Here is a 17,655-nt window from a genome sequence, read left to right as displayed (position 1 = left end):
AAGGGTTGCAGGGTGGACAGAACACTAGCCCTGGGCATTGGGAGTGGCCAGCTTGTGGCCTAGATCTGCCACACACCAGTTGAATGGCCCTGCATGCTGCTTACTCTGAGTTGCAGCACCTATGCAATGAAGGGGTCTAACTTAGTGGGCTTTCAAAGTCACTTCCGGCTATAACATACAATCTCTGTGTTGGAGGATGTAAGACTTACTAGCATGCAAGGTGAATTCTGAAGTGCCTGCTGATTTTATTGTTCAGGTAAAAAAGAAACAGAAAAGACACTAACTGGTCTCAGTACAACAGTGTGATGAACACTTGCTTATGCTTTCATCTTTTAATCACAAATCAATTTTCACTACACATACACACGCCTCTACTTTATAAGGAGGGTAGAATGGGAAGCACTAATTTCCAAAATCTCCTCTAATATGATATATAGTAAATTCATCTCACAGTAAGTCCCCAAACACCTCTCTACACATCAAACTTTGAGCTTTGAGCAGCGTATAAACGATTCTTGTCCAATTAAAATCAGTGAGGGAACAATACTAATTCCTGCCTGTCTCCTCATTGGCTGAGACCCACTCATTCCCAAGGAGCACCTTCTCCTTCAAGAGGGCTCACAGGGGAAGGAGGGGACCAGCAGACAGTAGAGAGGGCTGGAGTACAAGTCATATTACTTACTAGCAACACTGGCTTTGGGCAAGACCCTGGTCACTCTGCCTGTGTTTTCTATAAAACATAAATTGTCCACTTCATTAAACTATGAGAAATAAATGAGACAATGTGTGACAATAAACACTAAAAACAATACATACTAAGTCACCATCACTGCTCCTTCCAAAAACAAACTCCAGTTTAGCCGGGCTGCTTTCCCTACACAGTTCCTCCCTGATGCCAGTCCCCAAATGCTCTCATGACTCTGCCTCCCAGCCAACACTCAACCGCTATATGCTCTCACTATCCACACCTGAACCTCTTATCCTAGATCCAGCTGAAACCTCACCCACTTACTTACTGGGGTTCCTTGACACCCCATCCAGAAGACCTGTTTCCCTTCTGAACTCCAGGGCTTTAGGGCCAGTCATCTGGTACCTTACAGTATGGTACCCATTACTATAAATTCACTTTTCGCATTTGTGCAATAAGACCTCAATTTAATGGGGATACTCTTTAGTGGCTGCTTATTTAGGACAAAAGCAAATTCTCCCACACAAATGATATTACAAACAACAGGTAGAGTCTGTGGCCAGTCCACAAAACCCGTCTCAACAATACAGACCAGAATAGTTCTCTTAACAAAGGCTTTATGTAAAACTCATTTGGAGCAGAGCAATGTGGGATTTAAGGCTTAACAAATCTCATAGCAAACCTATCTTTTCCAACTAGCTCAGCCTGTTTTGGAATTAACAGTGGCAAAAAAATAAAACAAAACAAAAACAAAAACCCCACCCCCGCCCCTTCTCTTTTTTGAGATTGATTAACAGAGTAAGAAGACAGAATATCAGGAAAACAACAGGCAAGCAAAACCCAGTGATAGCTGCAACTGGAAACGGGGAGGGCTGGGGGGAGGGCAGAGGCGTTCACTTAAAAACCTTGTCCTCTTGCAGTCAGAGGTGAGGTCTCAGGCTGGCAGGAGCAAGGCAGGAAACTGGCCTTCTGACTTAGGACTATTCTTCACTGTTGAGGCCCATGGAGAAAAGGGGCAGGCATAGGCAAGCTTCAACCTGGGTTATGACCTGTGGGCTCTATTCTGTCACCAAAGTCCAGGCCTGACTCCGTTCAAATGTTAGTTAAGCCAGAGGCCCTACTCCCTTCACATGTCAGTGTTGCTGTGAGACATACCTTCACCCCTTGAGCCTTGCTCTACCCTGGCCCTGGGATCAATAACAAAGAGACCTGCACAGTTTCTGTGCTTGCCGTTTTCACCTGCTCAGATGATGCCAAAGTCAAGGATGGGTCTGTATATTTTAGGGAATTTTAAAGCGAGGCCTTTATGAAGAGTTATAATGCATAGAAATTTCAAAGTAAGATATTGAAAAGGAATAGTCTTTCTCATCAACCCAATCCCAATTAACAGCAGCTTCCTGGCTCAGCCTCAATTTTCTCATTGCTCCATAAGCTGACATACCTGAGGCAGAGAAAGGGACACTTCTGGACATGGATCCTGCCCAAGCCAGAACCAAAGATGGAGATCTCTGCCCTCTGGTGTTTCCCAGTACATCAGAATCAACCCTAATAACCCAAGTATCTACCTAAAACCTGTTCAAATTTAACTCAAATTTTATTGAGCCAAAATGCAGGCTGGGGTTAGAAGAAACTGTCTGGATCATTAAACTAATGTTTCTTTGAACTTTGCTCAGTAAAAAATCAGACAAATTTCCTCCTCTGTAAAGAGGGATGAACTGGCTCCAAGAATCTATCAATAAAGTCAATTTAGATACTCTGGGCCCTTGCACATTTATCTACTACCTACTGCCAAGCCGGTGGTTAAGTGCTAAGGCTAAAATGCCGACTGACACAAGGCTCCAGATGGAGTGCAAATGTTTATGTTACCCAGGGTTTGGATCAGTGGTGCAGAAAGCCCAGTGCTGGATGAATGTTATCTGATGATACGCCCTTAGCTGTGGACATTAATTTACCCAGGCCTGGAAGCTCTAACCACCTCATTAGTTGTGGAATCTGAATATGCAAGGATCCTTTGGGACAAGCCCTCAAGAAGGTCCTGGTCTATAGGGAGGGTCTCTAACTTGAGTTCCTGGCAGCCTCTGCAGCCAACAGCAGAGAGGGTTTGTGTCCCTTCCAGAAAGTTCCATGAACCAAATAAACCACAGGGCCAAAAAGGCTGAAAATCTCTAGTCGAAATGAACCAGAGCTCTAGCTCACTCTATCTACGGGATCCTTATTTATGGAATAAGAAGATTAATCAGACTGCCCAACCTATAATCAGGGTTGGCTGTGAGGAATGGATAATAAAAGAAGTAAAGGCACTTGTGGTTTTGACAAAGTGGTATGTCATTGCTAAACACTGTTTCTGGCACTGACCACAGGAGAGGTGGGAGATGGTGCAATCTTATGTTCTTCCCCATCTACTCTCCTAGGTCGATGGGTTACTGCAAAAAAAATTTTTTAAAAAGCCAGCAGCAAATAAAAAGAGGAGTGGGCAGTATCCATGCACAACTAAGAATGATGCTTTGTTGGTTGCTTTTTTCTACCTATGTATATTTTTGTTGTCCTGTTCAAAAAAAAGGGGCAACAGGCCTAATTCCATTTATTATGTAGACATTATCAAGGACACAATCTTCTTGGAATAAAAGAATTATGGGTCTTCTAAGGTGAACAACTTACTCCCTACAGCCTGTAAGACTGGATCCTATTGGACAAAAATAAATGTTCAAACAAATTTCTATCCACATGACCTTTAAGGATTTTTTTAGCTACTTTCAAAACATCATTCAAAAAATATCAATAAACAATCATACTAGGCTAAACATTAATGGAAAAAAGGTTGAGAAGTAGGGGAAAAAGTCTGGTTACAAAAATTATATTTAGCCTAGCCAGCATGCTCAGTGGTTGAGCATCAACCTATAATCCAGGAGATCGAGATTCGATTCCAGGAGATTCAGGTTCGATTCCCAGTCAGGCCATATGCCCGGGTTGTGGGCTCAATCCCCAGTAGGAAGCGTGCAAGAGGCAGACGATCAATGACTCTCTCATCATTGATGTTTCTATCTCCCTCCCTCTCCTTTCCTCTCTCTGAAATCAATAAAGATATTTTTTTTTAAATTATATTTAAAGGTGGATATTACAATAATTCTAGCCTAGGCTCTCAAAGAAGACTCACTTCAAAAAACAAACTGAAATGCAATCAATGACCAGCCTTTGCCTTTTCCATGTGGGCCCACTGCCCCCACTGTCACCCTACAAACCACCTTTAGGCAGCCACCACAGTCTTAGGGAGAAGCCTCCTTTATTAATCTAGTTTGTCTAGTGTGACCCACAAACTCCCAAAGAAAATGAGGCAACCACATCCTCATGCACAGGGAACAAAGGCCATGGACAAAACTCCCTACAGATGAGATGGGGCCTTACTCTCTTTCAGAGGACCCTGTTCTTGAACGTAGGGACAGGGAGAGAGAAAACTGGGACTCTCTTTTTACCCAGGCTCAACAAGGCAATTCTGTCTGTGAGCTAATAACAGGGCAGGGTACAACCTTAGGTCCTTGCCTGTGGTCAGAGGTGTGTGGGTCGGTCTGCACAGAGCCATGTGGCTGTCAAGTTACAGGGTGGAGATCAAGTTAAAAATAAGGCTTTCTGGCAGCCCTGCCAACCGCCAGCATATTTTCCTGGTGATGTCACTACAGATGTGGGGCTGTATCCCTAGGCGTCAGCTTTTGGCTCAGTCCCACCCACCACCTATGGAACTGCATGGGCTCTGGTAGAATACAGCATCCATTTTCAAACCAAGAAGTGACAAAACCTGTTGGGTCAGTTACAGAGACTGGCTTAAGCTTCCTTGGTTTAAGGTTCATAAACAAAAGTCACATCAGAGGCAGCTGTGGTAACTCTGGGAAACAAAATGGGGATACAATTTTCACTGCAGGCTGAAAACTCCCTTGCCAGAAAAGGCATGGTGAATTCATCAAAAGCTCCGAGTTTCCAAGGAGACGACAAAACACCAGCCTCTCCCTCCACCCCCAAAATAAAAACTGTGCAGGGAAGAAAGCAAAAAACGTCAGAGACTACTGAATTCAATTCTTGCCACTTTAAAACGGCAGCTCAGATTTTCCAGAGAAGCAATAAAACACAAATCTAAAATTATTCCATGATCTTGTGGGCTACAGATTCATCTTGGAGCCAGAGCCCCAGCCTGGCCCTTCAATTACCAGCACCATGACCTGTTTAATGGGAGACACCAGCCAAGGTACCTCTGACCAAAGGTAGTAACCTTGCAAATTACCAGAATGTGGCCACCTTACTACAGGTTCAGAAGCATCACCAAGGCTCAGGATGTTTATGCAGGAGCTTTCCCCAACTTGCTCATCTCACTTATCAAGGTTCTCCTCGAAAACATCAACCATTAATTGCATAACTTAGCAGGAGGGAAGTCCTGCTAGATTTTTCAAAAATATTACCCCACCAATGCTGCAAGACACTTAAATAACATCCCAACGCTTACCAGCCTCTCTCCAGAGAGGACCTCCAGCAGCTTGATGAGCATTCGTCCATCTCGAAGATCAGTGTACAGGTCTGTGATCCGGCAGGACACTCGGGCGAGGTGGGAATTGACCCACTTGGTGAAGGTTTTCTTCTGCACAGCTTCACGCTCATCTGCAAGCAGAGGAGATCCTGCTTTACCATCAATCACAGAAAGGGCAGCAGCAACTTTGTGCCAGCAGGGTCATGGGATCCCAGCCAAAGGAAGAAAACAAAACCGAACTCGAATGAAACCTCTACTTAGCTCCTCTTAAGCACGATCGACTCTTGGAGAATACAGGAATCATGCAATCCTTGAATATTTGGGCCCCTAAGCATACCACCAGCAGAATATCCTTTGTTCTCACTCATTTCACTGTCTCCCATTTCTGCTGAAGAGATGGCAGGGTACAGTAGATTATAGCAAGGTCCTTTTGCAATCCTGTCCAATGGATTGATATTTGACTGGCAAACTCTCTAATGTGTATGTTACAGCTACTGTTCCTCAAAAGATGAGTGTGGGAGAAGCACAGAATATGGGAGGACATGGGGATAGAAAAGCTCGGAAGACATTCAGAAATCACTTCCCTGTACGAAGGATCAGGCATCATCTAATAAGATAAATTCACTTATGACCTTGATCTGCAACGACCCTTTCACTTGCTGAGTCACAAGCTCTGTGAACAACACAGAAAATGGCAGCAACATGGTAGAGTTCAAAGAGATCTGGCCAGGCACTGGAAGAGTAGGGCCTGGGCCCCAGATTTCCCCAAAACTGTGCTGAGACCCTGGATTCAGTGTCCTCTTCTTTAAGATGAGTGGACAACTATCACCTCCAAACTTCAACCATTCGCTGAAAAGGTAACTGTTAGTTTATGCTCTAAAGTGTTGTAGTTGTACATCCAAATCATCCAGGGAACAATATTAGGTTCTTCAAGTCTCAGTGATCAAGTGCTGTCCAATTCAAAGCATAAAACAAATTCTAGACACATCTCCCATAACTGGCCCTTCACTCTTAACAAATAGGCTTCCAATCGTCTTGCCGCTGTAGAATGCTCTACATGCAGGCTGCTGAGACTTTCAATGGGGATCCACAGCATGTGCCCTGGACCCACCCACTTGTGCTTCCTGACTGTTTTCTACAGTTACCCACCCCACTTCTAGTTCCATGAATATGAATCGGCACCAAAAGGACCCAAAATCTACTCCTTCCAGTGCAAGCCCAAACCCACCAAGATGTTTATGCATTAATCTGCAAAAAGGGGGGCAGATCCCAACAATTTTTATGTATTTCAACACCATTGGGTGACAACTAAAAAGCCACCCTTGCTGAGGCATGTGCTGGGAAGCCTGGGAGTACCAGATTCCCAGGCTGGCCAGAGCACCCCGGGAAGGTCTGTCTGGAAGGTTTTGCTGAGGCTTCTATCCACCCCACTGCAGGGAGGGAGGGAGGCACAGACAACGTGGGATGAGCCTTTATTGCTGCCAACCTGGCAGGTGAGGGAGCTGGGGGCCTCTGCCAAGACAGCTGGCCACCTGCTGCAGCCAGCAGCTCCCTCCCAGTCCAACCTTTCCCTAAAGGAACAGCCCATCCAGAGAGAAAAAGGACCTTTCCCCAGGAACAAAGGCAGACCAAAAACAGACAAAGGATCAGAAAGGACAGGATTGGGGGAACAAGAAAAAGGCAGTGAGGGGCACACTGGAGACTGAAAAAGGAGCTGCACTAATACCGTCACGATAGGTCACACAGAAAAGATCACATGCATTATTAATCACACAATCATCTTGATGGATGGTAACTTTATGACAGTGACACAGGGAGCTGTATTTTCAATTTTTTTTGGCCTAAGTTTGGCTGTTTTGAAAGAGCAGATCCAGATCAGAATACACAGACACATTAAGTTGTCCTAGGTATGGTTCAGATGTATTTAGGGTCAACTAACTTTTTTTATAATATCTTTTATGTGCTGCACTGGAGTTAACAATATCTTTCATAAAGCCCTTGATGGGCATCCTAGGCTGTTATTAAAGGGTTTGGGGCTCAAAGTCACTACCACACCCAGTCTATCAAGGGCACAAGATCAAAATGAAAACTCGCTTGGATTAAGGCATTTCTAAATAAACAAGCACACAATGTGTTAGTCAGCCAACTGTCACTCCTTGGGTGAATCTCACATTACAGAAACACCCAAGCTTCTTTCAGGTTCTGAATTAGCAGGTTCCTTTATGAGGAGATTCTGAGGATTTGCTTCAAGACAGTAAAAGCACCCCCACGGCACCCTGTCCTGAAGAGTTATCACCCCACTCCCACCCCTCCCCATGAGGAGACCACAGAGAGGTCACGGGTGGAACAGAGAGAACCGAGTGGAAATAATACAGGCTGAGGATCTGTGGTGGGAAGGCTCCTGGGGGCTGCTGTGGTCCTCAGAAACTCCAGGAAGAAGGTAAGAAAGAAAAAGAGAAAGAGAAGTTTAAAAAACTAAACAAAATAAAAGGAATGAAGTCTTGTTTTCCAGCCCTCTTTCTTGCTCCCCACTTCTCTCCTCTCCTCAGTTTCGGAAGCTGGCTCCAGGTAGCATAAGCATGCTAGAAGAATCACACAGGGCTCACACCACCCCAATGGAAAAGGCATGGAAGATTCCATGCAGGGGCTGGACCGGAACCAACACTCTCATGACACACAAGGGGCAGGAAATGGGCTCAGCCGGAGACACAAAGGCCGGCCAGCTTAGTGTGTCCTCTCCTTACAATGGATCACTTGGTGAACACAAACACTTCTGAGGCTGGAAGGAGCAAGAGGAAAAGGCAAAAATCTACCCAGAGGCCCAGTTGAGGATGAGGCTGCACGTCCTTGGGGACTCCGTCCTTTGTTCCACCCTTCCTGGGAAGGCACGGTGACATCACCCCTGTGATCCCAACGCAGCCAGGCAGGGGCAGATTAGGCCAGGCGCCTGCCTGAGGAGGAGCAGGAGGCCCTTGGCACAGACAAAGGAAGGCAGTCCAGAGGCGTGTGTCCAAGCTCAGGCTGCTGTCACTGTGCCTGAGCGGTGTGAGGAGTGGGAGTAGCAGAAGGAAACCACTTCTAGTTCCACAAGCAGGAGCAAATCTGGTGATTGGAAAGGGAACCCTTACAAGCTCTGTACTGATTTGGTTATTTAGATCAGTGGTTCTCAGCTGGGGGTGACTTTGCTCCCCAGGGAACATCTGGCAATGTCCAGAGACTGTCACAACTGTGTGTGGGGGGGGGGGGGGAGCAGGTGTTGTTGGCATCTAGTAGGTAGAAGCCAGGGATGCTGCTAAACATTCCATGGTGCACAGGACAGCCCCCACAACAAAGAATTATCCAGCCCCATGTGTCAGCAGTGCCAGGCTGGGTTGAGGAGCCCTGGTTGAGACATTCTGGGCTTACACCAATTGGAGTTGGCATTCACAGTGTCTCAGGCTGCACTTGGCAGAGGGACATCCCTGAGAAGGACAGCCGAATTGGGGTGTTAGTCATTCATTACTCTCATTACCTACATCAAAAGGGCTTTCTATCCTGCCGGTGTGCACGTTGGCTGGTGGCAGCAGAAATTCCGTGCCCTCAGGCCCACTCCACAAAGGGCATGCTGCTTCCTTGCAAGGCAGAGGAGCCGCTGCAGGAGCAGCAGGGAGAACTGCGGGTGGGCTCCATCTGGGCTGGTGTGACAGTGGGCCTTTCTGTCCCTCACACCATTTCCATTCCTTTTACTTTTTCAGGGCCTTGTATTGCTGTTCATCAAGCCAAATCGTGCCTGCATCTCCTCCCAAGAAGCTGATATGGCTGAGCCTGATGCTGAGGCAGGTTCCCACCCAGCCCTGCCCGGAACTCAGTAGGTGGTGTGCCAAGGAACAGGCAGCTTGACCTGCTCCCTGTGAGTCTCTCTCCGCTGTGTTTGCCCCACCCCCAATTATATTTACTTAGGGGGACTCAGCTAAGGGCTGCTCTGGCATGTACTGAGAGGAGGCGAAGTGCACATCAAAGTGCCAGCTTGTCGTGACTGCTCATTAAATCAGCTCCTTCTCCTTCTCCCCTGCAAGGCAGCATCTCATCAGTCCAAACCATTTGAGAAAGTTATCAGGGATCATGGAATCACATAATCTCAGGGTGTAACAAGCCTTTAAAGTCATCTGAATCACACCTTTCTTTCAAAAGCAAAAAAAAACCCCACACTCCCTTCTACAGTGCCTGGGCCAGTTATTTAAAAGTCCCAGAGAGGGGGAAACTGTATGTGTGTGGCAGGAGATTATTAGTTGTATAAAAAGAAAATGACTTGTTCTTTCTTTTTTTATTAAAATAATGGCAGCATTCATTGAACACTTACTATGTCCCAATCCTTATAACTATTCAATGAGGCAGGAGCTAATAACTCTCTGGCAAGGCTGGCTCCAAAACCTAGTTCTCAATCACTATGCAATAATGCCTCTAGCTCAGCATTAAAAAAAAAACAAAACACAAAAATAAACACAAAACATATTTCAGTGATACAAAATATGGAATCACCCATAATCTCACCATCCTAACCCAAGTCCTATTTTGTAAAGGGTCTGCTCCAGCCCTTGGGTGACTCCAATTGTTGGGATGGTGTCTCTATCAAGACTAGATCTGTCTTTGTGGCCCAGGAAGTCTCACTCTACTTCTGAAACTACAGAGAATGGGTCTCCTCACACCTCCACGTAAGGCCTTCAAGGGTGAAACACTGCTCAATGACACCTCTTTGCAATGACTGTCTCAGTGTGGCAGAGGGGGACACAACAAGATGGTCTCCGAGGACACTACCACCTCTTGGCAGCCTGGACATCATTGCATACCTACTGATTCAAGTTAGTATCAGCATCAGTAGGCCAGGGATGGAAAAGTGGGGAACCAAGAGAAGAAAGGGCAGAAAGAAAGGAAGCCCTCTGTGGGAGGGAGCTTGGTGAAGCAGTCTCTGTGTTAATGCAGGGGTGGGAGCCAGGAAGGACCCCTAAAGCTCCTCTCAAAACAAGTTTTCCATAACCACAAGTTCTACCAAAATGCCTTTGGAACCCAGAGAACCACAAGTGGTTCTAAGATCCAGCCAAATCTTTAGCTCCACAGGCTCAGAGATGAATCAGTCAACTGCCTTGAAAATGAGAATTCCTGAGAAGCAGATGAATAAACCCAACTTCGAGTGAATGGAAACAGCTACATAAGCATCTAGGTCAGCTTCTGATCCTTGGAAGGAGTGAATTGTAAGTAAAATTCTATTACAGTGTTCTTTCCTAAAGACAGAATTTTATAAAATGGCATGCCTGCAGTAACACCATCATACATCTGAATAAAAATGTATACTTTCTTAAAGCTCACTAGATGTGCACAGCACTCTCTCAGGGAGGTAGACACAAGAGTCGGTGAGGTTCAGGGCTGCTCACGGGTCAGCAGTGGCAGAGCTGTACATGCTGGTGTCCTTGGGTGTTGCTGTCTCTCCCGCTGCTCAGCCAAGTTAAGAGGGATTAGGATGCCTGGCTACACTTTCTTCTCTAAGTATCTAGATTCACTGTCTTTTCTTTCTTTCTTTCTTTCTTTCTTTCTTTCTTTCTTTCTTTCTTTCTTTCTTTCTTTCTTTCTTTCTTTCTTTCTTTCTCTTTCTTTCTTTCTTTCTCTCTCTCTCTCTCTCTCTCTCTCTCTCTCTCTCTCTCTCTCTTTCTTCTTTCTTTCTCTCTCTCTCTCTCTCTCTCTCTCTCTCTGGCTACACTTTCTTCTCTAAGTATCTAGATTCACTGTCTTTTCTTTCTTTCTTTCTTTCTTTCTTTCTTTCTTTCTTTCTTTCTTTCTTTCTTTCTTCTTTCTTTCTCTCTCTCTCTCTCTTTCTTTCTCCTTTCCTTTCCTTTCCTTTCCTTTCCTTTCCTTTCCTTTCCTTTCCTTTCCTTTCCTTTCCTTTCCTTTCCTTTCCTTTCCTTTCCTTTCCTTTCCTTTCCTTTCCTTTCCTTTCCTTTTCTCCCTCTCTCCCTCCCTCTCTCTCTCTCTCTCTCTCTCTCTCTCTCTCTCCCCCCCTCCCTCCCTCCCTCCCTTCCTTAATATATCTTTATTGGTTTCAGAAAGAGGAAAGGAGAGGGAGAGAGATAGAAACATCAATGATGAGAGAGTCATTGATCAGCTGCCTCCTGCAGGCCCCCGTCTGGGGATTGAGCCCGCAACCCGGGCATGTGCCCTGACCGGGAATCGAACCCCGGTCGCCTGGATCCTAGATCGGCGCTCAACCACTGAGCCACACCCAGCCGGGCTGTCTTATGTTTCTGATAAATGGCTTGTTATTTTCAGAAGATTTCTTAGAGAAAGAGGACGAGATACTTAGAACAGAGAAACATATTAGCTTAATTTTAACCAAAGGACTGTGAATATCCTCTCCATCATCACCCCCTTCTAGAAGTACATAATTGACTTCCTCTCTTTTTTAGGGAATGACTATTATCAATATTGGAAGACTATGGTGCTTTGATGTTTATTTATTACTCTGAAGAATTTGCTGTAATTGGAAAAATGAACACTGTGTTAGCATGAGTTAGCATGTTAGAAATAGCTTTGATGAGCAGGAGGGCACTGTTATGGAAATGATTGTACGGCCTCTTTCTGCAACACCCTCTGCAGAGTGCTAAATACAACCATGTTCACCATATGCCACAGCTCTGGCTGCAAAAAAGAGTGGAAGCCAGGGATGAAGGAAGGTCTGAAAGCATGGAACATTTCTGGATGGAAAATAAGGGAAATACAGAAACATTCATTATTCCCCCAAAGACTGAATCTGTACCTGGCTTAAAAGAGCAAATATTTCTTTGACTTTTCAAATAGTCTGAACTTGCTGGTGTAATCCAAGAATATTTTCCATTAGGATCTTCTTCAGCTGTGCTAAGATATGGCCTACCTTAAGTAAGAATTGGCAACTGTGTGCTATTTTTCTTTGTATAGACACATAGCTAAGTTAAGTCTAGACTTGGGTTAGGGTTCACAGTAGGAAAGGAGGTACAAGGATGGAAACTGAGAAGAAATCAAAAGGAGACGATGAAGCAATCATCCCATGAAGACATCCATGGTTGGCCACTTAAATCAACAATACCGTACAAACTCGCTGACAAGGACTAATCCTAATCTGAGGTTGAGAATATTTATAAACTCCAATATTTATGAAGTGCACACTGTATGCAGAACTATGTCTAAGACAAAGTCTCTTGCCCTCAATGAACTACTAGAAGTCTAGCTGGGGAAACAAAATGAGATATTAAAAAATAAAAGAAAGATATTACAAAGTAGTACAGGATCAGTTGCCAAGAGTATGATTTTAGTTTATTTTGGGGTGTTTGCTAGAAAAAGCTCACTACAATTAGAATGGCTTCAGGCGCCACCCTCCAAAATTACTGGAGTCCCCTGCCTTGTGCCTTTCCCATTGTTACCCACCTTAAATATCAGTGCCATACTCATCTTCCCCAAGCAATGGTTTTTCAAAGTTACACCATTGTGCCAAAACCTTCAAAGGCCTCCAGCCACCCACAAGACAGTCCAAATCTCTGAGCCTGACATTCAGTGGTCCTGAGCAGCCTTTCCCAGGGCACCTGCTTCCTCTGGGACCTTCCCTAACATATCATCTTTGTTTTCCAACCCAAAAGGGTCTTCGTATTCATTATGTTCTGAACTCTCACCTGACACATTCCTTTTTCTTTCCACCTACACTTATACCATTCCCCTAATTCTGGAAGGTAATTTCTCTTGTCCTTTAAGAGCCAGGCCAAGATTAGCTCTTCCAACAGGCCCTTCATTTGATGGGATTGGTCTCTTATCTTTTTATTACGTATCCTGTGTCCTACCCCTTCAACTAGCCTCCAAGGAACCAACTCTGCATCTGTTTAGAGCCTTAGCACATGCCTGGAAGAGTGGGTACACAATAAACATTTGTTGAACCGATCAGCAAACCTCCAGTGTCCAATAAATATGCTCTTGATAATCCCGCTGCTGCTGGTTGTTCCACTGAAATTGAGGAAAGAAATTCCAAATCACATAGACAGGCCCTAAGTAGTTAAATGTTATCAACCTACAACACTAAAAATCTTGCACAACTGAACTGTTTCTTGTCACTGTTCCTCAATGTCTGATAAATGATAAAACTGCAATTTTGTGGCACTGTCTTTCAGATTAAAAGGGGCTCAGAACTAACCTAAAAGTAAGACAAATGTTTGCTTTTGTTCTGTTTCGCTTCTGGGTAATTGCCACCACATACCTGCACAGAGCAGAGTAAAGCTGAGAAACACGTAAGGGCGTTTTAGAGCATTATTTTAACATGACCCAAACTGGCCAACAGTCACAAGACTTAATTTATACTAATTTTAAACAATGCATCCATTAAAGCTCAATTCTTGAGTTGTTAAAAAAAAAAAAAGAATTATAATTGGAAACAAAAGATTATAGTTGGGTGGAGTCCTCATATGTGCCTTAGCTTGAAAAAATAAATAAATCATTTCCCATGAGCAACATGCAAAATACACAGAGCAAGCAGGAAACCGGAAACAGGCAACTGGCTGTATTGATAATAGAGACCCAACTGTTATCTTGAGGCAGCAAAAGGAAGGAAACTAATCTTTAGACTGAAGGCCTCCTTATGCTGGATTAGTCTGGAGGCCTTTAACTTATGTTTGCTGATGTGTATATAAATAGAAATTGAGTTAAAATGCTTTTCTTAACAGTTTAAGCCACTTCATGGACAAAACACATGTAAACATCTGTTCTAAATACATGTGTAGCAAATATGCAATTCTCTGCTAATACTTAACAGTCTGATATGCAGACTACAGAACAACAATAAACTCTATATAACCCTGAACCTACGGTTTAGATCTGCAAAGCAGGCCTTGCTGGGAGCTTACTCGGGGTTTTTCTTCTGAGCAACACAGTCCCAATTTTGCCAACATGGAAACGAAGGCACTGCAAAGGAACCTCTGAGAAGAGGCCTATGATAATGAACAGAGACAGCAGGGCAGCTTCCAGGGGTCCTGCCTGCCTGTCATGATTGTCACTTCAAGGTGAGCCCCTTAAAATCATAGTCCACAAAAAGTCAAGTCTGTGGAGGAGGCGGGGGTTATGGTAGGGATGAATGCTGAAAGCAAATGGGCAGAGTATCACCACTAACTCTCCTAAGATGAGAGCTATAGGGTGAATTAATAGCAGTGTAAAATGCTAAAGCCACAGGGGAAAAGTGCCATAAATAAACAGAAAAAGGACATTATGAAAAAATATTACAAAACTATTTCCAAAATTTGCCTGAAAATGGGTGGGACACTTCAAAACTGCCTTCATATACAGGAGGCCATACCATGAGCCTGCTAATCTGCCACCCTCCATCTCTGCAGGACAGCCCAGCAGGAAATAAGCCTGAAACCACAGCCAGGGACAATCAGGACCAAGGAGTTTACCTACTCTGCTCCTAGGCACTGGTGGGTTCACGTTAGGATTTTCGCTAACTTGACCTTGTTTATCACAAACCATTAGTTCTAACTAGAGGAGGCACAGAAAAGTTTAGTTATCTGCCTGAGGGCACATGGTTAGCTAAGGCACATCCAGGATCACAACCCATATCCACTCCCCTGAGGAATCCCAAACAATAGGAAAAAAACCACAGCTATCGACCCCAGGTCAGCTCCTTCTTAAATGAAAGGATCAATTTAAAATAGGCAACAGCAATCTTCAGCCTGCAGCCTGTTTTCATACAGCCTGGGAGCTAGAACAGTTTTTCATTTTGCTGGGTGGGGAAAGGAGGCACTGGAGGAGGAATGACTGATACCTTATGTGGCCGCAAAGCCTAATGTGGCTACTACCTGGGCCTCTACAGAAATGTTTGTCAGTTCCTGGTTTAAAACATTTTACGTCACTGGTCCCATATCCCATTTGTTAGCTTCCATTTTCAGATCAATCAGCTCAGCAAATATGCAGAGTGCTTGCTCTGAACAAGTCACCGTACTGGGGCCATTTTAAATTTCACTGTTAAACGTGCAATAGCCACATGTCCACTTTTAAAATTATGTTACTGCCAGGTCAGTCAGGAGGTGAGCTCAGGGCCCTCCCCCCTCCCCAGCTAAGGGTATTTATCTGGTTACCTGACACTCAGGGTTAACAGTGCACCCCAGCTGCCAAGAGAGACAAAGCATGGCTGGAACTCAAGGCCATACCTTCCTTCAAAGGTATGAGGTTCAAAGGATGAGGCAGAGCCCTGTGGCTTGAGGCCAGATTTCCCAATTTCCCAGTGTGTCCTCACAAGCTTCGGGTCCTCAGTTCTTACTCTGATGGACAGTGTCATCATCTTTCTTCCCCCAATCCTCCCTGGAAGGAGACTGAAAAATATTAAGTGCAAGGTGAACTGGGGGTAACTTGTAATATCCCCCAAAGATGGAAAAAACTTGGAACTAAATGGATATCATATCCTTAATTATTAAATGTAGATGGCAGAATGCTAACATGAATACAGACTAACTAGGAGAGCACTTTTTAAAAGGCAATAACCATAATGGGCACACTACAGATAAGACTTTATGAAGGTAATTTAATTTGTAGCATACTGGGGAGGCAGGTGGGAAGTTGCGTCTGTACATGACCTCTCTAAGCAACAACTAAAGAAACAGTAAATATTTTCTAAGCCAGTCTACCATGTGGCACACAGATTCACTGGCAAAGGTAAAACCTGTACTTCATTTGCAAGGGCTAAAGGTAGATTTTTGTTATAGGAGCCTTGGGATGAAATGGAGGTGGGCTTTTTTCATGTAATGTACAAAAAAGGTAGCCGTCCTGTTCTGTGGACATATAGCTGGTCTAACCTAGCATATTAGAAATCAAGCAGTGTGTGCCCTGGTCCTCGCTTATGATTTTTCTCTCTTCTCCAGATTTCTTAAGGTCGACAGTGCAGCGAAGAAAACAAAACTCTCTTTCACACACCAGAGTCACATTATTGTCAGACACTCAAGACACAAGAGAATACTCCTCAATGCTTTCAGAGAGGCTGACATTGCCAATAAGACAACTGCCAGCCCAGCAACTCGATACAGTTTCTGACAGCTCTCCTGCGAAACGAGGATGCCCAAAGCAACTGTAGTAATTTATGGAGTCCAAAAAGCTAAGATCCAAGAGACTCTTTTAAACCAGAGACACACCAACAAGAAGGAGGGGTCAAAGACCTAAAGGGCACCATAAAGCTGTCTGCTTTTCAAGGACAGCACAGCGTTTACTAAAACCATCATTTCCTGAACGAATTATGGAAGCACCCTTGTAAGATAATATAAGGTATCATGGACATCCTCCACACAGGGTTACGCATGTAAATTTAACCTGCAAAGGCCTAGAATTTTGAGGCAAAAGAAAGCCACAGTGATGCTGAATTATCACTTGGAACTACAAAATTATGACAAGGTTCCACCTAATGAGGAGAGAAATTATATGTAAAAACAAATGAAACAAAAGAATTTAAAAACCAGTTTCTGTCCTAAAGAACATTACCAATTAGTCACCTAGACCCCTTAAACTATCAGGGTTGAAATGGCAGATTGATAAATTAAATAAGACTGTCTCAATTTCAATGGCAAAACTCCAAAGTTATTGTTGTATATGCACATATTCCCAAACCTTTATGTGTGTTTGGGGGGGAAGGTATCCAACTAATGGTATTGACGAGATTCAGAAACAAAATGCACAATGTTATAAAGATGAGCTGCTCCGTGGACTGAACTAAGGACTTTTAGAGCTTAACATTATTTTCTAAGTGATATCTCAGCGCATCAAACCAAAATTTCACTTTTCATTGAGTGTTCTTCATTCAGGAAGTTATTTACTGAATGAAAAGCTCTGACCCAATCCTCAATTATATATTTAACTTAGCCAACTATTTCACTGCCTAAAAAAATTATTCCATGTAGAACAGCAAATATTGTACACACTGGTACCCAGCATTCAGCCACACAAGCCTACAATCATTTTTTTTTTCCACCTTGAGTCAATCAACCAATGAGCAACCATTTCTTGAGTAAGCAGGTATGAAGGCACTGTGAAGGGCACCTAAAAGCATTAAGAGATTTCTCCTTAAAAAGTTAGTGAGCAATTTTCAATTCCTTGAGAATTCACAGCACCAGATAAAGGATAACCATATTCAACTACCATTTAGTTATTTTTAAAACATCTTAAAGTAAAAAAGAGAAAGTTATTATTCACAAGGTCAAAGGCTACAAAACAATTCTGCTAACTTCCTTTGTGGCTTTCCTCAACCTCACCCAAACGATAAATGGTTACACAAGATTTCTTTCACAGCCAAACAGCAGAGTTTTGGTGGCAGACCATATAGGTACATGGCCTGGTTTTAATACAGGAGGGCAGAAAAGCTGGAGGAGGAAGTGACCTCATAGTCACCCCCCAGGATGGCCCAGTCAGCAGGTGGGGTGGCACCAAAGGATCCCTC

The 17,655-nt window shown here is 44.0% G+C and overlaps 1 protein-coding gene across 3 annotated transcripts in view; it reads right to left on the bottom strand.

The window, feature by feature from the left end:
* Positions 1-17,655, bottom strand: part of SPTBN1 (spectrin beta, non-erythrocytic 1) — a 177,671-nt gene that overhangs the window by 55,793 nt on the left and 104,223 nt on the right. For all 3 annotated transcript variants that reach the window (XM_081157102.1, XM_081157103.1, XM_081157104.1), the window contains one exon: positions 5,178-5,329. In XM_081157102.1, the coding sequence (XP_081013228.1) occupies positions 5,178-5,329 (152 nt within the window). The remainder of the gene's footprint in view (positions 1-5,177; positions 5,330-17,655) is intronic.

Source organism: Miniopterus schreibersii, assembly GCF_964146895.1.
Source record: "Miniopterus schreibersii genome assembly, chromosome: 13".
Taxonomy (NCBI): domain Eukaryota; kingdom Metazoa; phylum Chordata; class Mammalia; order Chiroptera; family Miniopteridae; genus Miniopterus; species Miniopterus schreibersii.
Note: the sequence above shows the minus strand (reverse complement) of the source record. Positions and strands in the feature narration are given on the sequence as shown.